The sequence below is a fragment of the Martes martes genome, assembly GCF_963455335.1.
Source record: "Martes martes genome assembly, chromosome: 9".
NCBI classification, from domain to species: Eukaryota; Metazoa; Chordata; class Mammalia; order Carnivora; family Mustelidae; genus Martes; species Martes martes.
This window is the reverse complement of record NC_137896.1, coordinates 104,168,042-104,195,937: the sequence shown is the minus strand read 5'-3', so window position 1 is coordinate 104,195,937 and position 27,896 is coordinate 104,168,042. Positions and strand designations below refer to the sequence as shown.

At 52.8% G+C, this 27,896-nt stretch overlaps 1 protein-coding gene across 1 annotated transcript; it reads right to left on the bottom strand.

Moving 5' to 3' along the window:
* Positions 1-1,469: 1,469 nt before the first annotated feature.
* MAL (mal, T cell differentiation protein (MAL blood group)) lies at positions 1,470-27,197 on the bottom strand. The gene is made up of 4 exons (XM_080813886.1): positions 26,794-27,197; positions 8,534-8,701; positions 6,984-7,109; positions 1,470-2,708 (listed from the first exon to the last, which is right to left on the bottom strand). The coding sequence occupies exons 1-4, from the start codon at positions 26,884-26,886 to the stop codon at positions 2,634-2,636; spliced, it is 462 nt and encodes a 153-aa protein (XP_080670012.1). The 5' UTR covers positions 26,887-27,197; the 3' UTR covers positions 1,470-2,633.
* Positions 27,198-27,896: the final 699 nt, after the last annotated feature.

The window sequence follows — 27,896 nt, the reverse complement described above, 5'->3', positions numbered from 1 at the left end:
AGCTGAGTGAGCCTGATTCCTCCTCTGCAAAAAAAGACAGGATTCACTATCTCTTGTGTCCACTGCAGGGATGACAGGAGGCTACACATGTGCACGGAAGGGGCTTAACCAGTGCCGGGCCCAAGGCAAGAGCTCCAAAAATGGAAGGCGAATGGCTGCACAGGTACACAGGTGGGTCCTCTGGGCAGTCATATTGGGGTGTTGGTGCTACCTTACCCTTGGTCCATCAGGGACACCAAGCAAGCAGTATCTAAGGAACGTCCCATCTGCCCTTGGGCTAGAACCAAGATAGGCCCCAGAGAAGAACCCCTCCTGTTCAAGACTCAGAGGCAAAGAGGTGAGGCGTGCCAGCCACAAGAATCTTTGGGGGGCAGACAGCATCCCACACCATCAACAGTCCCAGCAGAGCAGGTGCTCAGACTTTAAGTCTGCAGGGCAAGAGCCAAGTGGTCCTCGGACCCCATGGAATGGACATCGACTGAGCACCTGCTCTGCTACACCCCAATATGAGAACAGATGCAAGTCAAATACCAGATGAAATTGCAAGTTAAAAAAAAAAAAAAAAAAGAACTCAGTGTGGGAGGAATGAGGAAGTCCTCTCAGAGTGTCACCAGAAAGAATGCCTTGGCCGAATAGGGATTTTATGCATTTTATCATTAGACCAATTTGCAAATGAAAACGAGAAAAGAGAAAGAGCCAGTCAAGATTCCTTTAAAGAGAATGACTGAAATTCCTAAACCCTGAGGAACCTTTGGGAAATTCAAGCAAGCCTTTGGTTTCTCTTTTTTGTTGGGGGCCAGAAATGTTCCTCCATCGGCACCCTGTTTCTGGGTCGCCAGTAGGCAAGCAGGCAGTTTTGTTGGGGGGCGAAAATGCCACTTGTCTCAATCAACTCTTGATTGCAAATTTTGTTAAAGACATGACAAACTTCCTATCATTTCTTCATGATTTTTAATGTGTACTTTATCAGGATAAAGCCTCAATCAAACTTTTTGCTCCCAGTTTACTATGAAATTTTTACTTCAATTTTATTTTAAGTGGATTCACTGAAAGTGGCCTTTTTTTCCAGTACAATGACCCTGGGATCACAGGGATAACCTGCATATACCACAGAGACCCCATTTAGTCAAGGCATCCCTAAGTTGGAAGGGGAGTAAAATGTCCATTTGCTAAACCTCTGCCTGAGGCTTGAATCTTTATTCTATGTGGCCGCTAGCAAGAGGCTGTCCAGCCTCTGCCTGTAGACCTCCATAGCTGGGGGTGCAACTGGTTTTTGGAGACACCTGGTTTGTGCCCAGCTGTGGGATATCATTAAATTCTCTGAGCAAAGGGACAAAGCAGCATTTTAAAATGGAAGCCAGGCTTTCGGGATTCCTAACTGAGTGCCCTCCTTCCTAACTGCCTCCTCTCCTTTCAATCCAGACATCCCGCACCTGAAACATGGCACTCACCACTTGTCCTCTTTCTTTCCGGAAGTCTAGTCTGCTTGCTCTCCTTGGGAGTGGCCCAAGGAAATTCTAGAAAACATTCTGTTACCCTCATTCCTTTTTGCAACAGAGCACAAAGCACACTGCCCAGAGAATTTCTAATCAGCTTCACGAGGAGTGAGAAGGAACTTTTTGCACCCGGTTTTCTTAAAAGGAACTTTTTGCACCCAGTTTTCTTTTGGCTTAAGGACTTGTGTTTGTTTGTTTGTTTTAAGTAGACACCACACCCAGCATTGAGCCCAGTGTGGGGCTTGAACTCATGACCCTGAGATCAAGACCTGAGCAGAGATCAAGAGTGGGATGCTCAACTGACTGAGCCACCAGGTGTCCCCTGGCTTAAGGACTTTCTAATGGAGCACAGACCCCTTTGTCTTGTAGGGGGTCTGTGTTCCACCAGAGAGAAGGGGTCCCCCGGGCTGGTACTTGACGTGTTTCCAGAGAGTACAGAGCCATCGGACAAGCATGGTTGCTGGGGGGGTGGGGTGCGGATACCCAGTGACAGGCTCTCTGGCAGGGTGTACGCAGCTGTCCTCTGAACTGCCATTTGATGTTGCCTCTCGAGATTCCGTGTAAGCCCAAGGATTCCTCGGAAAGACGACAGAAATGACGGAGTCCCTGATAACTGGGAAATTAAAAACAAACCCCCCCAAAGACCCCACAAAGGTACTGAGCATAAAGGCACTGCATGACGTTTTCCAAAGTTTTATCATCTTCCACCGTGGACATCTGCAGACACTTGCTGGGTGAGCTCTACCCCCCAGGACAGGCAGACTATCCGTGAGGACTTGGAAACGGGCCCCAGGATGGGTCCTCAAAAGAGCTTGTGGAAAATTCCAGCAGACAGTTCTCAAGATCCGGTCCAGGGCTTAGCAGGGCATCTTGGTTTCGTGGTCACGGTCCCCATTTCCCACCCCCGCAGCCCCCTTTCACAAACAGAAAACAGCTCTAGAAAGACAGCTCAGCCCCCCAACCCTGACATGAAGGTATAGGGGGGGAGTCAACGTAACACCCACAAGAGACAGAGTGTTGCTTTTTGTTTGGTTTCTTTTTCCCACCTTCGGGAGTATTTCTGCATTCTAAATGTTACACTGGAAGGCGGGCTGGTCAGTGAACACCGTCTGAGTTTTCAGCAAAAGTTCTGCGGCTTTAAGAAGACTTCCATCTGATTAGAGAAAACACTGCATGGACCACGTACAGGAGAGTGACCACGTATGAAAACACCTGGAACCAAGAGAAACAATGATTAATGGGGGTGCACAGGGAGAGGGCAGCGCGCGGGCTATCCATATGGAGCTGACCACTGGCACAGCGCTCCGGGACGATGGCCCAAAAGGGTGCGAGCCGCCCATCACTCCTGCAGACATCTTTTCCCGCTGAGCCCAGATGCGGCCCCAGAACGCGCTCAGCACAGAGCTCCAGGTGACCCACCAGTCCACAGGACTTGGTGGGCAAGGTCAAGCATCTGTCATCACACAAGTCTTTGTGCTGGTGCTACCCATCTAGAAATGGAGGCCCTCAGAGACCCCTCAAATGATACCCGCTCTCCATGGAAAACGTCCTCCCCCTGCACCAGTAAGGGCAGAGTCTGCCAGTGGTGATTCCGCAGGCCTTGGCTAAGAGAATATGAACACGTGGGTTTGCTGGCTCTGGTTAAGGGCTCCATGTTGTCTGGTCATCCTCAGACACCCACCAGAATTTTCTTCTAGGGATCTTAATTTCATAAGCACGGGCAAGGGTGTCAGGCTCGCAGGAAATGAGGGACTGGGATGGGGAGAAGGGATTGGGGCTTTGGCAAAAAGGAGGGGGGCTTAATGAGAAAGCTGTTGGAAAGATCCAGTCAGGGTTTTGACGATGGGAACAAAGGCCCTGGAAATGGGGAAAATGGCCCCTTTGTCCCTGTCAAGGCCCAGCCTTGTGTTCACGAGGGCACCGTCTATTCCCATCACCTGCTCTGGGTGGCTGGCCTCCCTGAAGGCTTGCCAGCCCCCAAGTCAAATATCTGCACCTGGATTTGTGACCTTGGGTGTGGGGTCAAGAGTTGCCAACCCGCGCACGACATTAGGGCAGCTACGGTTCCGTGACTCTTGGAAATGCCCATAAACACCAGCGGTCCTCATGCCGGCTCTCTCCCTGCCTCCACACATGGGCGAACCCTGCACCCTCATTGGCCAGAGGCGATGACTAAGCCGAGTTACTTAATAACAAATTTAAGCGAACTCATCCGGAAACAGCATCTAAAAGGAGCAGTTCTATGTGACCGAGCATTTGACTGAGCAGCTCCCCCGGCCCCCAAACACCTCTCCCTGTCAGATGGGAGCACTTTATTATCTGGGGAATTCCAGACCCAATGAGAACCCTTGGCAGGAAACCCTCAGATGTCCCCCGCAGTAGCAGGAAAACGACGCTTATTTTCCAAGTGAGGTCAAGCGATGGCACCCTGGGGACCCTGAGAGCCGGGGACACGAATGCAAGTGGCATATACTTGGGCCTTCAGAAACCCCTCTCCCTAAATGGCTGCCATTATTGTTATTCCAGATTTCTGCAGAAATTTCCAGCTGCCCTCTCAATTCCCACCAATCCCAGAGATCCCTCTGGCATAGACTCTCTGAAGGAGAAAGAGAGAGGGAGAAGCATGGCTTTTGAGGCAGCTCCAGCTAAGTAACAGAGAGGGGAGAGGCAGGCCAGATGCTTCCAAAAGCCAGGAGAACGTCTTGAAGTACCTCCCCATTTCCGGGCTTGCTACCCCCTGGATGTAGGAAAGGCATGTTGTGGTTGGGCAGGGTCGTCCCTGCAAGCAGATACAGCTGACATTTTGAACAGAGAGACGTGACTTTACATCGAACCGGGCTCCTACATGACCTTTGGCCCAGGGCATCGGCCTGCAGGCAGCGTTTTCATTCTGGATTCTGGCCCCGGGCTTGCCCATGTACATCTCATTCAACTAACATAAATGGGGAGACATGATCAATTGCGGCATGGATAAGTAGATGTTGGTGTAGTCGTCAGCGGAATGCTAGACAGCAGTGAGAATAAACACTCTGCATCTCCACCCAAAAATGTGGGATGAGCCTCACGAACCTAAGGCTGAGAGCAAGAAGCCAGACATAAAAGAGTGCACAGTGCATGACTCCATTTCCAAGTTCACAAGCAGGCACAATTGAACTAGGCAGCTAGAAATCAGGAGACCAGTGTCCTTCGTTTGGGTGCACAGTGATAGTGGCAGGACAGAGGGACCCTGGGAGCCATTTATTATGTTCTTTTTTCTTTTTTTTCTTTGAGAGAGGGGAGAGGGAGAGAGAGAGAAAACAAACATGTGGGGAGGAGGTTCAGAGAGAGAGAGGGAGAAGCAGACTCCCCGCTGAGCAGGGAGCCTCATGTGGGGCTCGATCCCAGGACCCTGAGATCATGGCCTGAGCAGAAGGCAGAAGCTTAACCCACTGAGCCACCCAGGCGCCCCCATTTATTATGTTCTATTTCTCAATTTAGATGCTTGTTGCACAGAGGAGTTCACTTCATGGAAGTTCACCCATCTGTACACTGGCAACCCACTCCCTTCCCTGGATGTATGTTGCATTTTGGCAAGGAGAAAAAGAGAAAAGTTGGAGTACAGGAGATGACAGTGGTTCTCGACTAGAGATCTGTCCCCCAGGCCGAGCAGTCATTCACCCTAACTGGCTTGTTCCCTGCTGGCTGCATTCCACGTGCATTTCACGACTGTAACCTGCAATAATTTTATGGAAATTATTGTCTAACACCGTGCTGCTGATGTCTGTTCGGAGAGAAGGCTTCTGGGGTTGGGATGGGGCGAGGTGGCTCCCAAGAGAGTCATTGGAAGGATGACAGAGGAGGTGGGATTACCAACCTGCTGAGGGAAGGGAGAACAACCAAGGTGAGGCCTGGCCATGTTCCTATTTAGAAACCAGCCATCTTGGGAGCTGAGCCAAATTGGGAGCCATTCCCACATTGTGGGACATTTGACGGGATGCCAGGGACCAGAAGTGGCCATATTTATGGAACTGGAGAGTAGGCTGGGGACTTAAGGGGAATGTGTGTCTTTGGGGTCAGGGGTGGACCCATAGGGACCTGCAGGCAAGGCTTTCGGGAACTTTCTTCCAGACCCCTCCCTCTGGGAGCAGGAAGAACACCACCCCCCCCAAACTCTTTCCAAGAGCCTAACCATGCCCCTCCCTGGCATTTTCTCTCAGTCTCTGCTCTACTCTTTCCAAAAAGTGGGGACAGCACTGTTTTGTCTCCTGGAGCTGGGATCTTGTGATCCATCATCACATTTGACCTCAGGATTTGTAGAACTCACAGGTCGACCTTTAGAGATCTGAGGAGTGCTAGTTCCTGAACCTCTTTCATATTTTTTAAGTGGCTAGAAATACATCTGCTATTGCGAGTTCACATCCTGGTGGGAGCCCTCAAGTGCAGCCTGAAAGAAGGTCTTAGGAATCAAAACCTTCTCCTACTCTCTGTCTGATTCATTCCATTAAAAAGGGAATCCGGGTTATGCCCTCAAAGTGCACCAATGGGTCTGGGCCCAAAGTTGGAGAATGCCTCCTTCAGAGTCCAGAGGCCCTCATGCACCACGCGCCTTGGCCACACACAGCGGGCACCCCCATTTGTTATGCCGACGGCGTGAAGGAGGCTCAAGCTTCCGGAGGCCCCCATTGCTCACTGTGAGGGCTCGGAGAAAGGGATTTAACGTCTCTGTGGTTCTGAGGGAGTTGGACAGGAACTACACGCTCATTTCACAGATGAGCACGTTGAGGTACCCGCTCAAGGAAATGGCCGAGGCGTGAGCTCCGGCCCCTCCTGCTCCAGCAGGTTCTCAGAGCCGCTGGGCAGGAAGCATTGTCACGAAGAGCTGAAGGCCTAACCGCAGCAGCAAACACCCACAGGTCTGGACACGCTGGGTCCAGAAAAGCTTTTGAACAACCCCAGCCCCAAAGCCCAGGGCTTGGTGAGACCCTGGCCACTCGATTTGACATCTGTGGCCTCAGTGCTTCCCTGAGCCTGACTGTATGCTTGAAGGGAAGACCACTCAGGGAGAGCCGGGGCACCCACGTGGCCAGATTCACTGCTCCAAACAGGTGCTAAGAGTAGGGGTGACAGAACACCAGCTCGGGACACCAGCAACTCCTGACCCTCTTGGAGCAAGCTATCCATGTCCTCAGCATCCTGCTTCCGCATCTGTGAAATGGGCATAATAAGAGCGCCTACAGCCTAGTGCTACGGGGAGAGTTAAAGAAGATCCTTCGTGGAGAGTTCAGACAGTGCCTGACACTCGTGGTCGTTTCCGTTTTGCAAAGCCCACCCAGGCGCAGACCAGAGGGCTAAGGGAGGCTGGGGCACGTCAGCTCTCTCCTCCAGGGCTTTGTTTCTTCAGGAGTCAGTGAAGTAGAAAGAGAGGGAGGGTCCATACAGGGTTCTGCTGACCCTCTGTCATTGGGCAGGGGGAGCTGGGCCCAGGGGCAAGTGGCCCGGGGGACTCACCACAGCGGAGATGTTCTCGTGGTACTGTTTGTAGGTGTAGCCCTCCTGCATCCCGATGGTGGCCAGAGCTTCCAGGACGGAGGCGCTGAGGTAAAACAGGGCAGCGACACAGTGGTAGGCTGCATCCTACAGGGTCAGAGAGGGCCATGAGAGAGGGGGGCAGCTGTGGTCTTAGCCAGGCCTGTCTGCCCCCACCTCTTGTACACTCCTGGCATGGCTCAGGTCCTGCCTTCATCTTCTGCTGCTTCCTTTGGGAAAGAAGGGCCTTCCTGCCCCATTCCCTGCCCCGTCCACCCGTCACCCCACCCCGGCCCCCTCCTCACAGAGCGTGGGTAACCAGCACTGCCCAGCAGGTTCTAGCTCATGGTGGGGGGGCCACAGTCAGGACTTCAGGGGAGAAGGCACGCTGCTTTCCCTTGACGTGGGATCGAGGAAGAGCTGGGGGTCAGGAGGGGCAGCCTGGGATCTAACCCCCAGGTGGTCACAGTCCCAGTTCAGATGTGGCCTCAGTGACCAGGGCAGGGAGAGAGGGGCCCAGGCCATTTCCACTATGGTTTTGTCTCGTTAGTGTTCAATTTTTCTTGGGTGGTTGAACTCCAGGTTTGTTTAAAAGCAAAAGAGGACTAGAATGGGGTTTTTAAGTAGCTATAATTTGGAGGTAATTTCAAAAGTCTAAGTAGGGGGTGCACGGGTGGCTCATTTGGTTAAGTGTCTGCCTTCGGCTCAGGTCATGATCTCTGGGGTCCCGGGACTGAGCCCTGGGTTGGGCTCCCTGCTCAGTGGGGAGTCTGCTTCTCCCTCTCCCTCTGCCTTTCCCTCTGCCACTCCCCCTGCTTGTGCTCTCTCACTCTCTAATAAATAAAATCTTAAAAAAAAAAAACTTAAAAAAAAGAGAAAGAAATTCTAAGTAGGAGGTCTTTTGAGAGTAGAGGCCTTGCCAAATGGCCCTGCCCTCTTCTGCCATAGACAAAAGGCAGGTGTCCCATGTGTAAGTTTTACCTGCTTCAAGGGCCTGAAGGCAGAATTTAGGCAGAATTAAGACCACAGGCCATCCCTCTGCCACCTCCAAGTCCTTCTCTGGGGACCCTGCTTTAGAAGTTCATCACTGGGCACTGGCCAGGAAGCCTGGCCTCCCACTGGGCAGTTAAGGCCAGCCCCCAGGTCCCTGCCCCTTCCTAAGATGGAAACCAGCTCTCCTGGACGTTGGGAGACGCCAGCCGGCACCTGGCAGGTGCAGGCGGATGGGGAGGGGGGCTGGGCTGCTGGTTGTCCATGAAAAAGGCAGTCATGCAGGAGAAAGCCGAGCAGGCCCAATGGGAATCAGACAGCGACAATCAACCTTGGCTTTCACCTTCTCCTGACCTCCTTGCTGTGGGGAGCCCTGGGCTGCTGGGGAGAGCTCAGAGCCGAAGGCCTGGCCAGCTTAGCCTGGGAACGGGGCTAGGAGTCATCAACAGGACAGCCTCCCCCAGCCCTGGAAAAGCCAGCCTGCCAGTGGAGAGGGTCCAATACCCACCCGCCCACCTCAAACATTCCGGGCTGTGACTCACCAGGGTGACCCAGGAAGTCTCCCCGCCGTGGGCGCCAATTATGTACAGGACGAGGAGGGTTGTGGTGGCCAGGAAGCAGAACACGGACACAAACATCACCCAGCCCTGGATCAGGGGGATGGGCACCAGGGACGAGGCAACCAGGATCCACACCAGGCCCCCGAAGACCTGCGGAGGGAGGGAGGGCAGGGATGAGCATCAGAGCGGGAGAGCCCGCACCCATGAAGGGCCAGACCTACAGTCATGCTGGGGCATTGGGGGCAGAAAAACAGGAAGGAGGCAGAGAATGGCGGTGGGCATTTTCCTCCCCCAAAACCACTCTTTCTGCCTGCATTGCAGGTCTCAGTCCAATCCCTGCTTGCTTGCTTTTGTTCACATTTTAAATGCAATTTTGATTTTTTATTTAACAAAAACGTATATCACACACTTATATGCCAGGCACCATCCTAAGCACTTCGAAAATATTTACTCAGTTAATTCTCTCAACAACCCTACAGACGAGGTCCATTTGTCAGATGGGGAAACTGAGGCACGTGGACACTAATCTGTCATCCCGAGAAAGGACTTATCTCCTCAGTATTATCATTATTCTGAGGTTTTATCCTAGATTAAATCCTAATATTTTGACATTAAAATATCTTTCCTTTTATGAAAAGTTAGTGACTAGCAGATATTTTTGGTCTTTACTTGGCAAAATAATCCACCACACTATGTCATAAGCATATATATAATATATATATATTATATATATAATTTTTTTAAAATTTCGTATATATATATATAATTTTTTTTTTTAAATTTCACCCTTAAATCCCCAAGTCCAGGAAGTGCTCTGACTAGTGGGGTCCGGGCTGGAGTAGAGAGGTCAGCCCGCCTCCTTGGATGGCCTAGGACTGGTGTGAGAGAAGCATTTCCCTGTTGGTGTCTGAAGCCTCAGGGAGCCCCATGTTTTCAAAGAGGAACACAGGACAGCACAGGAGTCATACCACACCCGTGAGGCCACAGTCCTGGCTCCCCAAGGACAAAAGCATACACACCAAAGCTAGGATTGTCTTCTCTTCCCCTGTCCCTCTTCATCCCCCAGGAAGACAGTTCAGCCTTCTCCATGGTCCCCCACCCAGGTAAGGACTGTGCTCGGATAGGCTGGGACACAGGTGGAGAGGGTTCTGTGGCCAAAGGTCTCCAAGGTCCTTCTGAACATCTGGGGGCTGAGGACAGGATGCCCTCCCAGCCTTACGTCCCCTGTGGAGTGAACTCAAGTGGTAGCTGGGCCCCCTCTCCTGTATCTGCTGTCCACCTGCTGGGTAAGGGCCCCCTCATCCTCACAGGTGCTCCCTGAGCCTCTCAGCTGAGAAGCATCAGGACGGAATCACATTTGAGTAGGAAAATCAGAGCAATGAAGAAACTGGGGTTATCAAAACAGAGCTGGGCCTGATGACTCAGATCTGGGCATCTCTGACCAGAACACTTCCTCTACTGTTGAATCTGAGGGTCCAGGAAGGCATCGGCGGAGGCAGGGGGACGCATTTTACAACTTGCTGTCATTGGAGCAAACACTTAAATAAAAACCCTTAGGCCATTGTAGCTAAGATCTGTGTGTGTGTGTGTGTGTGTGTGTGTGTGTGTGTGTGTGTGCCTTTCATCCATAGCTGTCTCTAAGATCACAGAGATGACTTCGCCTTTTCCATAACGGGTCCTGGCAAAGGGATGTGAATGTGCTGGTGGCTGAGAACTTGGCCGAGCATGGCCTGGAGAAGTGGGAGCAGCAGGCATGCCTATCTGGAGGGCAGAAGCAAGGGCCTGGGGGATGTTCCTCTCCAGAGCGTCCTTTACTGGATGCCAGGGGGCCGTCCAAGGAGGACCAGTCTCAGGTTCCCTCATATGCTCTCAGGGAGCCCTGCCCTCCCTTCTCCTTGTCAGTACCCAGCACAAAATCGGTGTCCTTGGTTAGTTACAAAACGGTACTATCCCTGACCACGTGATGGAGGGGGTGAGGTCCCACTTGTTCATGGCAGACTTCCAGGTGTGGGACACCTGTCCACCTGTATGAGTTAGTTAACCAGCCTTCAGGGGCTCCTGTCAGAGGGGTATGGGTAAACTGGAATGACTTACGGATTGAGTGTGGACGGAGAGCCCTGTGTTAGGGAATCCTGTGAGGGACACTGTGGACCAGAGGTGCCTGCAGGCAGCCAGTGGACATGGCATTGATGAACTCTGAATGCCACACCGCGAAAAACGATTCTCTTTTTCACTCTTTGGTTTTTCTAAGGCAAGAGGGGCTCAGGGTTGAGCCAGGGGCCTGGAGCTCCCTTATAGCAGGGGCTCCTGGAATGGGCTGACAAAGGTGAACTGAGCAATGATGCTGTTTTTATTTTTAAGATAGTGATACAGTTATTTTGGATAAAATTAACTAAAAACCATACAGGGTAAGTTAATGCACTGATGGTACCATTCAATGGCAAAATCTGGGAAGATGGCTCTCAGGATGCCATACAGACTCCTGTGACTTTCTCTTCAACTTCTAGTTTTCTCTCTCTGTGGCTTGGCCAGGAATCAAAGGCAGGAAAAAGAGAGCAGAGTCAGAGTGAAGCCACAGCCCAGAGTGCCTGCCATAGAGTCCAGAGCATGTGCTAGCTTGATGTGGCCCCAGTTCTGATGCTGAACTTCTGGCACACAGTGCAGAGGGGAGCGTTAAGGTTTATCCTGGCGCTTGTCCTGCCTTGGGTGTGTGTTGTTACCAGTCTGATGACGCTGTGTTCCAGCTCCATGGAAAATGAATTCTCTCTCTCTGACTCTTGGAGCCCATGGTAAGAATACTTGTCCATAGAAGGGAAGCCCACCCTGGGCTCAGTCCGAGCCCCCTGCCCCCTGGCAGATCTCAGGACCCTATCCTGCCTTTGGGTGTATGACCTTGCAAAGGTCCTTTTAACAATTATGCTTTTTATTTCTTTGCATGGTTGGTCTACAGCGACAAGTTTCATAGTAAGATGGTGGGAAGCAATTCTCCCTCTCTCACATGCAGCTTTAATGAGATATAATTCATATACTAGATAACTTGCCTATTTAAATTGTAAAATTCAACGATTAGAGATTATTTACAGATATGTGCCATCATCATCTCCAGACCAACTTTAGGACCTTTTCATCACCTCAAAAGAAACTCTGTACCTTTAGCTATCGCTCGCTTCCCTCCCTCCCATCCCTCTAGCAGTCTATTAGGACTGCTAATCCTCCTACTTCCTGTCTCTATAAGATTTCCCTATTCTGAACTTTCACATTGAGTTGAATCATATGACAAAAGATGGGCTTTTATGACTGGCTTCTTTCCTTTAGCATAATGCCTTTCAAAGTGAGAAATTCTCTCTCAAGAGGACTTTCACAAAATATCTCTACCATCACAGCACACCCCACTGGCCCATTCTGACCCCCGTCATCTAGGGGACACTGAGTGAACGTGTCTCTGGACACTTTTTTTTTTTTTTTTTTGAGCCTCCAAGCTGTGAATAGATGTGGAGCCATGGGTTCCCAGGAACATTCCTGAAGGAAGCATGCCACCAGCCCAGTCTCTCCCTGGAATGGAATGTATTTTAAGTTACCCATCATGGAAAGGCCATGTCCTCAGCACAGATGAAATTATTAAAACCCCGGGGTGTTTTGCTCCCAAAAGACTGGCAGAGGCCTGTCCTCTACCCTCCATGGCCCTGCCCAGTGGGTCCCCAGGGTAGGACCGCCTGGGAAGGGTGCTGAGATGGAGACAGAACCCCGAGGACAGGAGGGGTAAGTGACAAAAGACAGCTGAACCACGGCATCTACTGTCAGCTAGAGGTCTGTGAGCAACGCCCTCGAAACAGGCACCGCGGTTGTGAGAAGCCAGGGGCCGATGCCCGATGCAGGTCGGAAGCCGCCACAGCTGTACCAGCTGCGCACGCGCGAAGGCTCCCGCTCCTCCCGGCCGGCGGGCTCCAGCCGCCCAGCCACCACGCAACGTCTGTGCCACCAGCAGTGGCTTGGGAGCCCTGCCGGGGGCGGGGGCGGGGGCGGGGGCGGGGGGGGGGGCTCTCCCCACAAGCCGCTGGACCAGACTGTCGTGGGAGTCAGGCTCTTGGGCCTCGGCCTCCTCATCTGCAAATGGCACTTTGCGCCACATTGCAGGCTGGCGCGCACTGGCTGACGCTCTGGGTGTGAGTGTGAGGCTTCCGGTGCTGTGCCCAGCACCACCCCTACCGGGAAAAGACAGCGTTCACCTGCGCGGCCCACAGCCCTTGGGGACAGATGCAGACACAGCCGGTTTACAAGGCAGGATGATAACCAGCCCTGAGGGGCCAAAGCAGCCTCGGCCCCAATCAAGTCTTGAAGGGAGAGTTGGACTAACGGGTTTACCAGGCTGAAAGGTCAAGGAGTGGCTTTCCAGGGGGAGGAAGGAGTACATGATGATAGTACAATGTAATATAATATAATATAAAATATAATATAATAATATACAGGCAAAGTCCGGAAGCTGCTGAAGCCATAGTGAGGGCTTCAGAAGGCCAGGGAGCTGGGCATAAGGCATGCAGTGAGGGGGAGGGGTGGCTGAAGATGGGGCTCAATGGGGAGGACACTCGCGACAGAACTGATCTCTGGGTCAGCATGAAGACCTTTAAGGCCCCGCTCCACGGAAAACTGGGGTTCAGTGTGAATCATGGGACAAAGCCAGTGCCTGTCCCACTCCACCTACTACGTGTGCAGAGAGCAAACAGAGAGAACAAGCACAGCACCCACACCCGCGGAGATAAGGCATCCTGGGCAGGGAGCAGTCCACCCCATCCTGACTCAGGACCCCACTGGCCAAATATTTGTCAAGAGAAGGGGGTAGGTGAGGGTTCAAGCATTTCCCTTTGTAAAGAAAACTCCAAGCAGTTCCCAGGACACCCCCACCTCCCCACCCCCCACAGCAAGTGCCCCAAGGCAATCATTTGGAAACGTTAGTCATCCAAGTGGAGGCACTTGCCCTTCATCTCTGTCAACAGGCCGGACTTCCCACTGCCCCCTGCCTACACCAGGTCACTGTCCTCCATAACAGACATGGTACAGCTGGCTAGGGTGGTTGTTGGAAACAGTTGCTAAGTTGCATGGCCTGAGAATCATCTGTACTGAGCTCTCTCTGTGGGGCCCAGAACCCCAGGCTGGAAAACGGTGGTGGGTCTGGGCTGACACTATAGTTTGCAGCCCTCACCGTATGCTAGAACTGTCTGGAACACCAATGTCTGCGATCCGACTCAAGTGGAGAGAAGGAGCGTTAGATTAGCACGTGGAACAGACATCCCAGGCTGTTTGCCAAAAGCCTTAGAACATGTTTCCATAACACAAGCCCTTGGATTATGTCCTGGTAATTCCTGTCAAACAGAGTAAGAACTGGCTCCTGTCTCTGATGCCCTGCTTGGCGGTCCAGCGATGCCTGCTGAGGCAAACTCTCCAGGTCCTGACTGGGCTCTCTGTGCAAAGCTCCCTCTCTTCTCCACTCCTCAAGCTTCTATCCCTGTCTTGCCTTGAACGTGAGGTTAGCTCGTCCTTGGCTGTCCTCCAGATGCTGGGATGTAGCCTCTGTGTCTGTGAATGGGAATGAGCTGGTGATCTAAGGCTCCTACCCCTGGTGTTTCAGGACTGGAAACCACCCATCTTTAATTCAGGCTGGCTTGGGATGCCAAGCAAAGTTGAGGTTCCTAAGAACCAGGGGTAATATGCAAAACCAGACCAAAAAATTCCAAAGACTTCAAAGAGTTTATATTTGCGCCTGCCCACTCAAATGATTTTTGTTAAAAAAAAAAAAATTCTCAGGGGATAGTCTTTGGGGGAGTTCTCATGTAAACTTAGAGAAGGTTCTCAGTTTTTCTTTCTGAATTAATCCACAGGAGGCAGGCTAGCATGGCAAAGGGTATAGACTTTGGAGCCTAAAGTACCAGGTTTCAGCCTCAGCTCTGCCACTTACTAGCTGGGTGGCTGGTTGTTCCTGGTACATTACTTAACCTCTCTGTTCCCTGTTTGTGAAACAGCAATAACAACAGTGCCCACCCCATGGGGTTGGGGGTGAAATGGGGTTATGTCTGCGGAGTGCCTGACACAAAGTGAGCGCCTGAGTGTTCACTGTCTCAGCTGTCATAGGATGGGGTGAAGCCCTATCTGTAACTGTGTGAAAGAAAATACCAGCAAGTCTGGGATCTCCACACGCACCGATATCCACTCCAAACCATATTGGGGCCTAGAATTTAAAAATAATTTCAAGGGGCACCTGGGTGGCTCAGTGGGTTAAGCCTCTGCCTTTGGCTCAGGTCATGGTCTCAGGGTCCTGCGATGGAGCCCCGCATTGGGGGGGGTCTCTGCTCAGCAGGGAGCCTGTTTCCCCCCTCTCTGCCTGCCTCTCTGCCTACTTGTGATCTCTCTCTCTCTGTCAAATAAATAAATAAAATCTTTAAAAAATAGTAATTTCAAAAACATCAAAAAGGAGAAAAACAAATGATCTCCTAGAAATCAAAAGTTGAGAAAAATGTGTCTGCTTCTGTGGAAGGAAACACAAAGGACATTAAAAAAGGAGAGAGCCAGTCTTCAAACAATGAGACTTGGTTGCAAAAGGGGGAAAAGGAATCCTCCAGCACATTCTTAAGATTCGTATGGTGTTTCCACAGCTTGTGCCGGGCTGAAAGAGCTCTGCGTCCACAATTGCCCAGTGTCTTTACTGCGAGGCTGGAATAACTGAGGACAATGCAGGAGAATCACTCAGATTCTCTGGATATTTTCCTGGGACTCCATTTTACTCTGTTAGGGTCTTCACAGGCAGATCCTTTCCCAGTCACCAGTCAAGGTGTGAACTAAAGAGGATTTCCCATGCAGGGCTTGGCGCCTTGGAGTCCAGCATCAGAATTCCCAGCGGCTCCAAGGGCATGGTGTGGGTTTCCTGAAGGCACATGTGAACAGGAGTCTGTAATCTGAACTCTCGAGAAGCAAAGGAAACTGGTTACAGAACGTAGACAGTGACCCAATACTACACCATCCTGCCACTTGGGTGAGGGGCCACCAATCATCTCCCTAGGAAGGAAAAGGGGAGATGGCAACCCCAGATGAGCTGGGTCCCGGCTGCTGTGAGCTCTGAGCCCCCCGGTGCTCTCATGAGGCCACCAGGAGGAGTAACCTCAATTTGTGTTGAGGGAAATGTCTATACTGATTGGACTAGTGTGTGTACGCGCATGTGCATGTGTGCGTGTGCGGGTGCATGCATGTGCGTGAGTGCACATGTGCCCGAGTGAGCGTGTGGGTGTGTGTGTAGAGGTTGGTTATGGATGTGCTATCACAGAGGAGGGAAATGCAGCAAGCTCAAGTCAAGAAGACGTAAGCACTGGGTGGGAGGAGAAGGCGCAGAGTGAGCTCAGAGGGAAAGCCGAGACCAGACCCCCAAACATGGAAGCCTTCTCCAAACATCCCCTGGCTCTTCTCTTCAGGTCTGAGACAGAGGCTGCAGACTCTACCTGTTCTGAGGGGTGGTGATGGCAGGAAGTGCACATGTAGGAGTTCTGCCAAGGTCCCTGGCTCTTGTGTGAGCCCCACCTCCCTGGTGTGGAGGAGCTCAGCCCCCCGCAAGTCAAAGGAGAGGCTTCCTTCACTTGCTCCCTCACTCACCCCCTCCCTCACTGATTCTCTTATCCGTGCATTTAGCAGATGCTGACAGTGCCCTTGGCGAGCACTGAGGCAGGTACACCCACCGGGGCAGACATACGGAATCCCTCTCTCTCTTCCAGCCCTGCTGCTAGGCTCCACCAAGGGCAGAGTCAGCCCCTGGTAAAAGTGTCAGGGCCCTGGGGAGGTGACCCACTAACCACCTCTGCCCAGGACAGGGGCAAAGCCCAGCAATTTGCACAGACCCCCTAGGGAGGTGTCTGGTGGGGAGAGGGGTCAGAATATTCTTCATGTGTGGGGAGTCTGACCACAAGGCCACTCTTAAGGCAAACACCAGGAGTGGTGTTGAGGCCACCTGACTCAGTTTACCTGTGCAAGTTGCTCCGTCCTCCCCACCCCTTCATCAACAAATTCATCCTTCCATTACGCCACTATCCCTCCCAAGGCAGGCTTAGATAGTATCTCTTTTTCTAATCTGGAGGTAAGGCCAGGACTCAAGGGGTCTTGAGTCTGGTTGTAAAGAGGGAGATAGAGATTTGAGATTCAAAGGGATAGGGGCTGAGTGCAGGTCCACAGTGGACATTAACAGGGTGAGTATGGACTGAGAGGAGGGTCCTGTCCAGTCCCTCGATCCCACTTCCCTCAGGTCCTGGGGAAATCTCTTCCACGATACGCACTGGACCTCGGCTTTAAGCTCCCGACACCGATCACTCCCTCCCGGTGCAGAGGACAGTGACCCATTCCTGAATGAATGAAAAGTTCTTTCGGGTCCACAGAGCTAAGGGCTTTCAGACCAGCATGTCCTCATCTGGATGGAAAAGTTTCCTGACCACACCTATACCCACAGGCTTTACCCGGCAGGATAAACAGAAACCAGGAGGCTCCACAAAGAATACCAATAAGCCACTTGTAAAGAGGGCAAATCCGGGGAAATACTAGACCCGATGGGCGTGGCTGCAGTGCCTGAAAAACAAGAGGTACTAATGGGAGTCACCACGAGGATAGTAAGGTGGTGAGTAAACAGACAAAACAGGTGTGTACCCTCTGCCATGAGAAGAAACTGCCCATATAGGGCCAGGGGCTTCCTTCCAGGGTTCTAGGGGTTCTTTCTTGGGAGTTGCTGGTGACTCTCAGCTTCATCTTCCATCTGCCCTTGGAGTCAGGGGCTCCTCTATTGATTCATATCAACCAGGAGGGAGATGAGAAGTTAGCCCCCGTCCTACCAATGCATGCTAAGACAAATGTTTCAGAGGGCATGGTCTGTGCTGGGAACACGGACAGTCTTAGGGTCTGGGCAGGAGACAGAGCCAAGCAGGGGCCTGCTGTATAGGTGCCAAGTGCCAGAAAAGGGGTGCTCTCAGGGTGGGCTTCCCGGTGGAGGTGCTGAGGAAATCTGGGTCCGAAGGATAGAGGGCTTAGTCCCACCATGCCACCTGCACTAAAGGAAAACCTCCAATGGAGACCAGCAGAGGACTATGGGCTGGTTCTGGAAAGAGTCCTAAGACACAAAAGTGAGGTGGGACCCTTCCTGTCAGGTCCCGCTCTATAACCATGTTTGGCTTATCACCAGCCACAGGGCAGGATGGATGCTGGGAGAGGTGGGGGCACTCGTTTGTGCCAGAGGCCGCCCTCTTACTGAACCAATGCTCTCCCAGATGGCGATACACTGACGCTGAAGACAAATCATTTTCGTCAGGCTTAATCCCAGGCCCACTGGCCATTGGTCCCTTCCCCTTGGGCAGGTGCAGCAGTTTGCAGGGCACTGAGAATTCACAAAGCTCTCCCCACCCATCCTGGCACTGAGCTGGCAGGGTGGTGTGTGAGAGAGGTTTAAGGCATCCCCTGGCCCCGAGGCAGAAGGCAGGACAGGAGTGCCAGAGCCTCCCTTCCCCCTGGCCACCCCAGCAGGCCGGCCGGGATAGCCCTCAACAGAGGAGGCCCTGGGAAGGCCCTACAGAGGGCGGCATCTGTGTGTACTTGACAATCTCAGAGACAAGTCAAGTGTGCCCTCAACAGCCCCACCCACTCCCAAATCTCACTCGCCCCCAGCCGGCCTGAGAAGGGCATCTAAGGCCAAAGGCGGATCGGGATGGGTCTTCTGGCCCCCATCCTGCAGTTGCCCCCTTTTCGCAGGGATTGGCCTGTTGATCTCAGAGCAGGTGTTTGAGTCATTAATAAATTAATAACAGGTGTACTTAAGAGCTATTGAACCATAACTACGTGCATTGTGTCGTTAAGAGCTTTCTGCATAAGACACTCATTCACGTATTCCTCACAGCAATCCTTGTGGCAGGTGCTATTAGCCCCATTTTACTGATGCAGAAACCGAGGCACAGTCACCTGCTCATATCCCCACAGCCGCTGAGGACCAGCTCCCACAGGCTGGCTGGGGAGCCTGAGTCAGCTGCCCCGTGCGTGAGGCTGTTACCCAAGGCAGCTCACAAACCGTTCACCACGAAGTCTCTCCCTGCCTAGGGTCACTTTGGCAATGGCCTTGAGAACAGCAATGTGGAATAACAGGAGACTAGTCCCTTAACCTTCACTGGGCTCCCAGCCGCCCTGGGTCTGGAGAGAACTGCTAGGGAGGTGGCTTCCGGAGCGGGCTTCCCTTCCCCCACCCCTCTGCTTGTTCAATAGGCTCTGTTCTTTCAGAGGAAGAGAATACCAAGGTTTTGTGTTTAACACCAGAAAACAAGCAAGAGTTCAGAACACTGAAGGACGTCACTCCCTCTTCTGTAAGGCACAGGCCTGCGGTTCTCATCCCTGGGTCCATCAGCAGGACACTCGTCATGAGCTTCACCCTGCCCCCCACCCCTCCTAACAGGTGTAAGGATCCCCGCTTCACTTTCTTTCCTTCCCTGTTGGCTTGGTTCCCGGACTGTCCCCTCATTTAGAGCCTGCACCCTTGGGTTTCTGAGGGCCTTTCTTCAAACTTGGATCCAGGAGTTTTGGTGGAGAGGAGGGTACTCCTCCTGCCCTCTCCCCCCTCCTCCTCCTCCCGCCCCCTCCCCTCTCAGCCCAACTGCAGTTCTACCAGGAATCAGGGGCTATGGGGCTCCGGTGTGAAATTTCAGGGCAGCTGGGACTGGCTGCGCCACTTCCCGCTGCCCACGCATATCAATGTGTGATGGCTGGTGACAAGGCTTTTCTTTTCGTCCCTACATATTTTTCTGAGGCCTTAGGGAGTTGTTTTGCTCCAGTGTGGGCAGAACATTAGCTATTAATGAGGTGGGAGTGGTGGAAGAGTCTGGAGCTGAGCATGGCAAAAAATGAATGCCAGTTCATTACCCTGGGAAATAATGATGCAGCTGGGGGCCCAGCAGGAGCTAACCAGGAGCTAGAACTTTCCACTAGAATGTAGAAGGTAGGTCTGGGCCCCATGAGGGAGAGAGTACCAGGAACCTGCACCAGGCCCTCAGAAAACATCTGAAGCCCGTGAGGAGTGAGCCTGCACTTGGTCATGACATTAGAGCTTCTGGAAGAAGGCATGCCACTCACTCACCGTCCTCGCGCCCATCAGCCCCAGAAGAGAACATCTGGGGAGGAGGATCTTAGTGTCGGCCCCCGGGGGCCTTTGATTCAAAACACTATGTCCAGGGACTGATATTTGAGAGTCCAAAAGGAAGCCCCAGACGGGCTTGTGTGGGGGCTGGACGCCAGGGCTTAACCATGAATCCATGAGGACTCAGCGTCTAGCCCTGTCCAGGCCGGCCGGCCCGCCCCATCCCACCTCAAGGCAGGGCCCAAGTTGCCCAGTCCCCACCCCGAGAATGGGCCTTTCCCTGAGAATGGGCCCTAATCCCCGAGCCCTGAGCCCAGCCACGCTGTTCCAAAGCGTGTGCAGAACTGGCCTAGGCTGTCCGCAGGGCGCCCTCCCCACCCTCTTCGGGGCGTGGCAGGCGTAGGTGCAAACAGTCAGCCTCTGGCCCTGACCCAAGCTGTGTGACCTGAGTGTGAGCACTCCCTGTCCCCGGTAGTGGCCTCTGGGATCCTCCTCCTCTCTCCTGAACGCGCTCCTCTGACAGAGGGATGCTTCATTCCCCCGAGGTATTAGCCCATCTGTGTCAAGCCAGGGAGTGACCTATGGGAAGCTTAAAAGCAATCTTTTTCCATGTAGCCTGTGATGACATAGGGGTGACCGTGCGGGAGTTGAGCCCCATCATCGCATTCGGCAGTTTCCAGAGAACAGCTCCAAGTCACTGACTCCGATCAAAGCAGTCCTCTCTGGTTCTTGAAAAACCAGAAAAGTCATTTCTCAGCTCCAAGAACAAACCCCTGAGAGACCTCTACGTATCACTCTTCCCCTCCCTTTAGAGAGGAGGAAAGGAGAAGGGCCAGGCAGCGTCCTTACCCCCTTCGAAACAGCTACAGAGAGGGGCCCCAAACGCAACACAAAGATACAGGGTCAGGAGTCAGCGGGCAGAGCCAATGAAGGCCAAGCTCAGCCACTGCCCAGCAGGGCCAACCCCCACTCCCTGCCGACTACAGAAGAGGTCCCTGGTTGCGGACAGCAGGGAAATTTCCCCAGGAGCACAGATGGTGCCTGCCTTGAACCCAGGAGAACCTTTAGGGCATCTGATTCCCTCCCCCCCCGCCGCCCTCACTGAGAACCGTCTCTACCACCTTGCCCGCGGTGGAAACGTCGAGGGGGTGGGCTGGTCTACCAGTGGCCACCCCAAACCTTGCCTAGTCAACAGCTCAGCAAATGCCGATTCTTGGGCCCAGGCTTGGCCTAGTGGCTCAGATCCCTCTGGGTGTGTTTTTGACAAGCAGACCCAGGGGCTGGGAACTCCCCAGTGGGGGAGAGAAGGTGCAGCGGGCAAAAGTTCATTGTGGGTGTTTGGGTGAAGGCAGAAACGGGGACACGACTTACTGCCATTCCAGGAAGTGCCACCCTGGAGACTGAATGACCTGGGCAAACTACACCCCCCACCTCCCAGCTTCAGTCTCCTCCCAGCTTGGAAAGATGAGGTTCCTATGAGTCCCCATGCTGTCTTCTCAGTGTAACCAGAGGGCGGACCACCCACCAGAAAACTGCTGTATCATTCCCTACTTCTCCCCCGCCACCCCAGTGTGGCTCTGTAGGGTGGCTGTCCCCCAGGCAGGGAAAATCTAGGGCAGGTCTCAGGACTCGCCTGGTCACTCTCAAATAATAAAAGTCCCCAGTCATTTGGGGTCAGAGAAAGAGTCTCCTGTGAGTAACTACCGTGTCCAGTTCACTGTGAGAATCGGAAGTGCAAACCCACTCCAGGCGGAACCCCCTCTCCACTTTCACCCCGAAAAGTGCCCCCTAGGAGCCTTGGCTCTCACCCCCCCTTCTCTGCCTTCCCTGGGTCTCTTTTTACTCCCAGCCATTCTGTCAGTGGCTTTTCCTCCTCGCCAGGCTGCAGAGGAGGGAGCTAAAGGTTTCCGTAACCCATTTTCAGGCATTTCCTTCACAAGTTCTGAAGGTGGGACGGGGCGGGGGTGGGGGGGTGATCGATCATCAGTCCCTGGCACTTTGTGAGAGAAGTTTCCTCTGGCCCTGGCCAGGGCTGAGACAAAAAGCTTCCTATGTTAACATCTTGTGTTCTGTGAACGGGGGGCCAAGTGTCACAGAGCCCCTGGCTTAGAAGGGAAGAGGAGGAAGGGGAAGCAGAGACTGTGGTCCCCCAAAGGAGAAGTCCTCCTTGGGTGGGGACAGGGGGACAGGCCAGAAGCAAAGCACCGGCTTGAGTTTTTGGGAGAGAGGACATTCCACTGCGAGCCTGCCCATTTGAGGTGCCCCTGTGACCGCACTGCCTTCAACAGGAATGTGGCCAGTGTGGCTCACACCATCTGATTGGCTCGGCCTTCCACTTCCTGCCACGGCCCTGCGGCTTTCAGAGGTCTGGCGTAGGGGTGCTGGGCCAGGGTGAAGTTGCAAGACACCCCCCCCCACCCCTCCCCTGAGCCACCACCCTTCCCCACCCCTGCGGGCAGTTTCCTGGCCTTGGGAGGGGAGGGGAGCTCCACCCTGTTGGCCTGGGACACTGGCATCTGTGACTCCCAGGCTACTGGGAGGTCAGGCATGGGAGTATCAACTGTGAGTAATCAGCTCAATGGACTACAGATTTAAAACATACCAAGCATTTCACACTCATTGGGTTAGCAGAAAATTGCAAATTCTAATGCAATCACGTATGGCAAGGATGAGGGACAATGAGGACTTTCACACACTGCTGCGGGGAGTTGGAAAGGTCCAGGTTTTGCTTGAAACGTATACACGTTGGGAACCTTCTTTATTAAAGAATACAACGTAAGGCAGGGTCTTAGAAGGGGCCTGAGCTTAATTATGCGCCATCAGCTTCCAGCTAACACAGCTTCTGGAACATGTCCGTTGGAATCAACCTTTTGCACCCCGATGGGGTAACAGCTGGGAAAAGGAAGAAGTGAATTCCCTATGAACCAGGAAGTCACATCCTCCCTGGGTGTTCTGGGAAGAACTTCCCCACATTGAACTAACAGGGCACATGCAAGAATGTTCTTGGCCATGCTAGAAGAAAGCAACAAACTGAAAACAGCCAACACGTCCATCAAGAGAAGAACAGGTAAACAGTGTCAACCCGCGGGATGTTACTGTTTTCATGAAGTGACAACATATAAAACAATGCCACGCGCAGTCCACCCCGAGTGAGACGGGCAGTCTAGGTTTAAATCAGCTCTGCTTGGGAGTCATGAACACCACGTACAGCCCAGGGATTGTCCTGAGGATGGAGGGAAGAGAAGACGATCACGGAAGAGCCCGTGGGTTTAGATGCCATCTGAAAAGCTTTATTTCCTGAATACTAAAAGTCAATCAGGTCAAATATTAAGATTTGACAAAGCATAGTGATAATCATGTGGGCGACTTTTCTGTAATATGAAGTATTTCTTGATTTTTGTTCTTGAAAACACTGAAGGGAAGTCTCCATAACATAAAACGAACCATCTTAAATTGACCTGTTCAATGGCGTTTAACACGTTCACCACCTTTAACTCCAAAACATTTTTGCCACCCCAAAAGGAAACCCCGTTCCCATGAAGCAGTTGTTCCCCTGTTCTCCCTCTCATCTCAGTCCGTGGACAACCACTGGTTTGGGTTCTATCTCTATGGATTTACCTATTCTGGATGTTTTACTTAAATGGAATCATAGAATTCATGACCTCTGGTGGCTGGTTTCCTGTACTTAGCATAATGTTTTCAGAGTTTATCAACTTTGCAGTATGTACCAGAACTTCCTTCATTCCTTTCTGTGACTAGAGAATATCCCGCTGTATGGACAGATCAGAGTCTGTCTATCCATCCACTGAACTGGGGCTGTTTCCACCTGCTGGTTATTGTGAACAGTGCTGCTAGGTACACGCAGCTTCATGTACTCATTCAGGTTCCTGCTTTTAATTATCTTGGTTAAAAATCTAGGCATGGAATTGCCAGGTCATAAGGTAATTTCTTTTTTCAGGAACCACCAAAGTGTTTTCCAGAAGCAGAACACCAGCAGTGTATGAGGGTTCTAATTTCATTCTGACCAAAACTTTGTATTTTCTGTTTTTTTTAAAATAATAATCACCATAATTTCATGCGAAACTGTACCCCACTGTGGTTTTTATTCCATGTTCCTTATGATGAATGATGCTGAACCTCTTCCCATGTGCTTATGGGCCATTTCTACAGCTCCTCTGGAGAAGTGCCCATTCAAGTTTGGTGCACATTTTCTAACTGGGTTGCGTGTCTTTTTGTTGTTTAGTTGTAATAGTCCATAATTAAAAAAACAAAAAACCAAAAAACAACCCTCCCAGAGTCCTTTAACTCACTACTCTTTTCACACATGTAGACACATACAACTTCCTCTCTGTACAACGTTAGAACCCAGGCAGAGGAAAATTTAAAGGGTCAGTGTCTGCTTTCTTTTCTGCTCTCTCAGGCACCCCGTGGGCAAATCCCCACCCTGGAGAGGAAGAAAGAGATTCAGAGACACACTGGGGCACCTAAGGTCTCCTGGAAAGTTGGGAGGAAGGAAAGGAGGTGGGGAAGCAGGGCTGAGATTAAGGAGGAAAAAAACACTCCTTTAAAAAAAAATTATTTATTTATTTTATTTTAAAAGATTTTATTTATTTATTTGACAGAGATCACAGGTAGGCAAAGAGGCAGGCAGAGAGAGGCTCCCCACCGAGCAGAGAGCCCGATGTGGGGCTCGATCCCAGGACCCTGGGATCACGACCTGAGCCGAAGGCAGAGGTTTTAACCCACTGAGCCACCCAGGCGCCCCACTGAGCCACACAGGTGCCCTCTTTTTTTTTTTTTTTTTTGTTTAAGATTTATTTATTCATTTCAGAGAGAGAGAGTGCACGTGCCAGAGTATGAGCAGGGGGAGCGTTAGAGGGAGATGGAGAGAGAGAAAGAATCTCAAGCTGATTCCCTGCTGAGCACAGGGCCCAGCGAGGGCGAGGGCGGGGCTTAATCCCAGGACATAGAGATCATGACCTGAGCCGAAACCAAGAGTCAGGTGCTTAACCAACTGGGCCACCCAGGTGCCATTAAGGAGAAAAAAAATTCACTTCTAACACAGCTGAGAGGTTGATTTCTTATCAAGAGAGAATGATTTCTTATAGAAGAGAGAATGATTTCTTCTAGAAGCCCCTACCATCTCAGGTCACAAAACTGCCCTGGGAGGTGTAAATTTCCACTAATCCATGGTTCTGAGATTTCGCACACCCAACCTTCCACTTTCACTTACTGGGATGTGGGGGTGGTATCCTCCCATCCCCACCCAGCGGACGGCTCTGCTTGGCTGGGCTGTTCCTACCCTCAGGGGCCCTCCTTCCCCTAAACTGTGATACCAAGAGGATGCAGAGGGTACTGGGAGATTGTCCCTTCTGGGGAGCCCCGCCCCCAACCACTGCCACCTGCAACCCACCTGCTGCCCCTGAGCCCATTCTTGTCAGGGCAAGAGGAGAAGACCACAGTCTTCTGCATGGAGCTCAAGTAACACACTCTCCTGATTCTTGTTTTAATGCTCCTCAAACAGCTACAAAGGTAGAATAAGCCACTCATAAGGGCAATGTAAGAGACAGTAGGAAGACCTGTTGGTTAAAAATCTCTCTTGCCCCACCACACCTCACCATTACCCATCATCTCTTTCTGTTATGAAACTCCACCTTTGTAAATGCAGTAGCCTCTGAAGGAACAACCCATGACTGACTTCCAAGTCAGAGGGTCTATATGCTCTTTTCAGAAATCCAGCCTTGGGCAAGCACCGGCTAACTGCTGCATGGCTCAGACAAGCCATATAGGAAAAGAATGTTCTAGTGAATGCAAGCCCCTCCCCTCTGGGCTTGGGTGTCCCTATCCACAAAAGATGGGGCTGGCCTTAGTGGTGTCCAGAGTTTTCTAGATTAGATTAGTGGTGTCAAGGGTTTCTTCTAGATGTCACTTCCTTGATTCTGGCTAGCTCCAGGATTTGAAATCATTCTGGATGCATCCCTGTTTGGGATCAACTCAACTCACACAACTTCAGTACTAGGGTGTCCTCAGGCCACCTCAGCCCCCTTAGCCCTTCCCCCCAAACCCTCCACGGAGTGTAGAACCTGTTCCCTTTGCTGTTCACACCCTCCCACTTCCCATCAGACAATAAGAAGCCGAGATCCCGTTTTTAAACAGTTAGGTTTGGACAATTTCTTTTCCAACCAGCCCTCCAGGCAGCCACTTCGGCAGTGAGGTGCAGGGAAGGAGTCTGGGGGTCCGCGACGCAGCACACCCACAGAGTAACTACACCAGCCCCCTCCCAGGTAAGGGTCTGTGGCTCCTGCCGAGTTTCTGCCTGCCGAGGGCGGTCTGAAGCGTCCCTACAGTGATCCCCTTACTAGGGGCCTGGCGTGGGAAGCGCTCTCCGGCCACCACCGGTGGCGGCGGCGGAGACAGCGTGGCTCCAGCTCCAGGAGGGACCCGTGGGTTTCCTGCCGCTCAAGGTCAGCCAAGCACAGGGCCGCTCAGGCCAGCCCCTCTCCATTACGCCCACCCGCAGCACAGGGCAAAATGACCGTGGCCAGCAAACGATGGCCTGTTCTATTATTTCCAGATCAAAGTTGTGGCAAGTACCTTCACTCGCCAGAAACTTTCAAAGGCCAGAAGAGAATAATTCAGATTCAGCTCCTCCCAGAACACCAACCCAATCTCCAGGCGTCGGTTGGCGATAAGCACTCAGGTTTCTTTTTATTTATTTTTTTTTTAAACGAAATCCTAACCCTGGGAGAAGCTGGGCACTTGTACAAGGACGTTGCTCTCCAACAAGGGCACACTCTGCGCGGCTCCTGTGAAGCGAGCTGGGAGCGCGGCTTTGAAACCAGCGCACCGCAAGTGGACCCAGGCCTGCTTCCAACATTTGACCCATGTTGCGAATTTGGCTTTTGCACCTAGGTCCTGGAGGCTGCTTACGCCCATTGCCCTTGTCTAGAGGGGGGCAAACGACCGGGGTGGGGGTGGGAGGAGAGAGGCTTTCCTCACTCCGGCCCCGCTCCCGCGATGCTCCGGGGACCTCTGTGCAGCTTGCGGACCCGGCCGCCACCACCCATCCCGCCCCTTCCCCGGCACCGGCGCCGACGCGCCAGCCACTCACAAACTCGAAGATGAAGAGCAGGTCCGGGAAACTGGTGAAGACCGCGAAGCCGCTGGGCAGGGTGCTGCCCCCCGACGCCGCTGCGGGGGCCATGCCGGCGTGCTGGCGTCGGCCTCGGGACTGGACGCGCGCGGCTCGGGCTCTGCGCTGACCGCTGGCTTGCTCTGCGGAGCCCAGTGGCCCGGGCGCCCCCGCGCGCGGGTTAAGAGTAGGGGAGCCCGGGGCCGAGGAGGGAGGAGCCGCGGTCCCCGCCCGCCCTGTCCCCGCCCAAGTCCTAGACGCGCCCCGCCAGGGTTCGGGCCGGAGCGCAGCGGGTGCGGTGCTGACCCACCCGGAGGGCGCGCTGCGGGCTTGTGGCGCTGCGGGCAGGAGATGAACTCCCGCGTCCCACCTTCGGCGCCACCTCCCACCTGGAGCGGGACAAAGCCACTTGGGCGAGGGGCTTCGCACGCTTCGCACGCTTTGCACGTGATCACCATCTCTTAAGAATGATAACCATCAATCACTAGGCCCCCCAAACTCCCCATCGTGACACCCCTAGGGTCCCCATTGTTTTGAGTGTTCCTAAGTTGGGTCTCCTTCATCTTTCCGCTGGGTGCGTTGATCCTCCTTGATCCGCGCTCAGGCTCCAGTGGGGACGAGTTCTGAGTTCTGCCCTCGGTTGCAGGCTGGGGGGCCTGCAGGGGCGGCGCTGACACCAGCTCTGGCCACCCACCCCTTCTCCCCGCGCCTTCCGAGCCCAGCGCGCGGTCCGCTCCACTATGCGTTGGAGCTGCGAATCTGTCTGAGGGTAGCAGTTTGCTCCCAGCCATGTGACCCTCCCCCCGCCCCCAGGAGGGCTGCTGGTGGCTGTGCTGGGGCAAGTGCGCTTCGAATTCAAGGGCGGGGAGGGGCACATTCAGAGCAGATTTATCTCCTCTTAGAGGGGTATTCTGGGGCCTCTGAGGGTAGAATGACTCTCCCCTACGTCCTCTGACTGCCTGGATTTGGTTTTGGTTTTGTTTGTTTCCGGACCACGATTTCTTTATTCTTTTCCGCTTTTATTTTAAAACATGTCTCAGACTCCAGCAGTTTCCACTTATTCTTAGATACAATTACAGTAC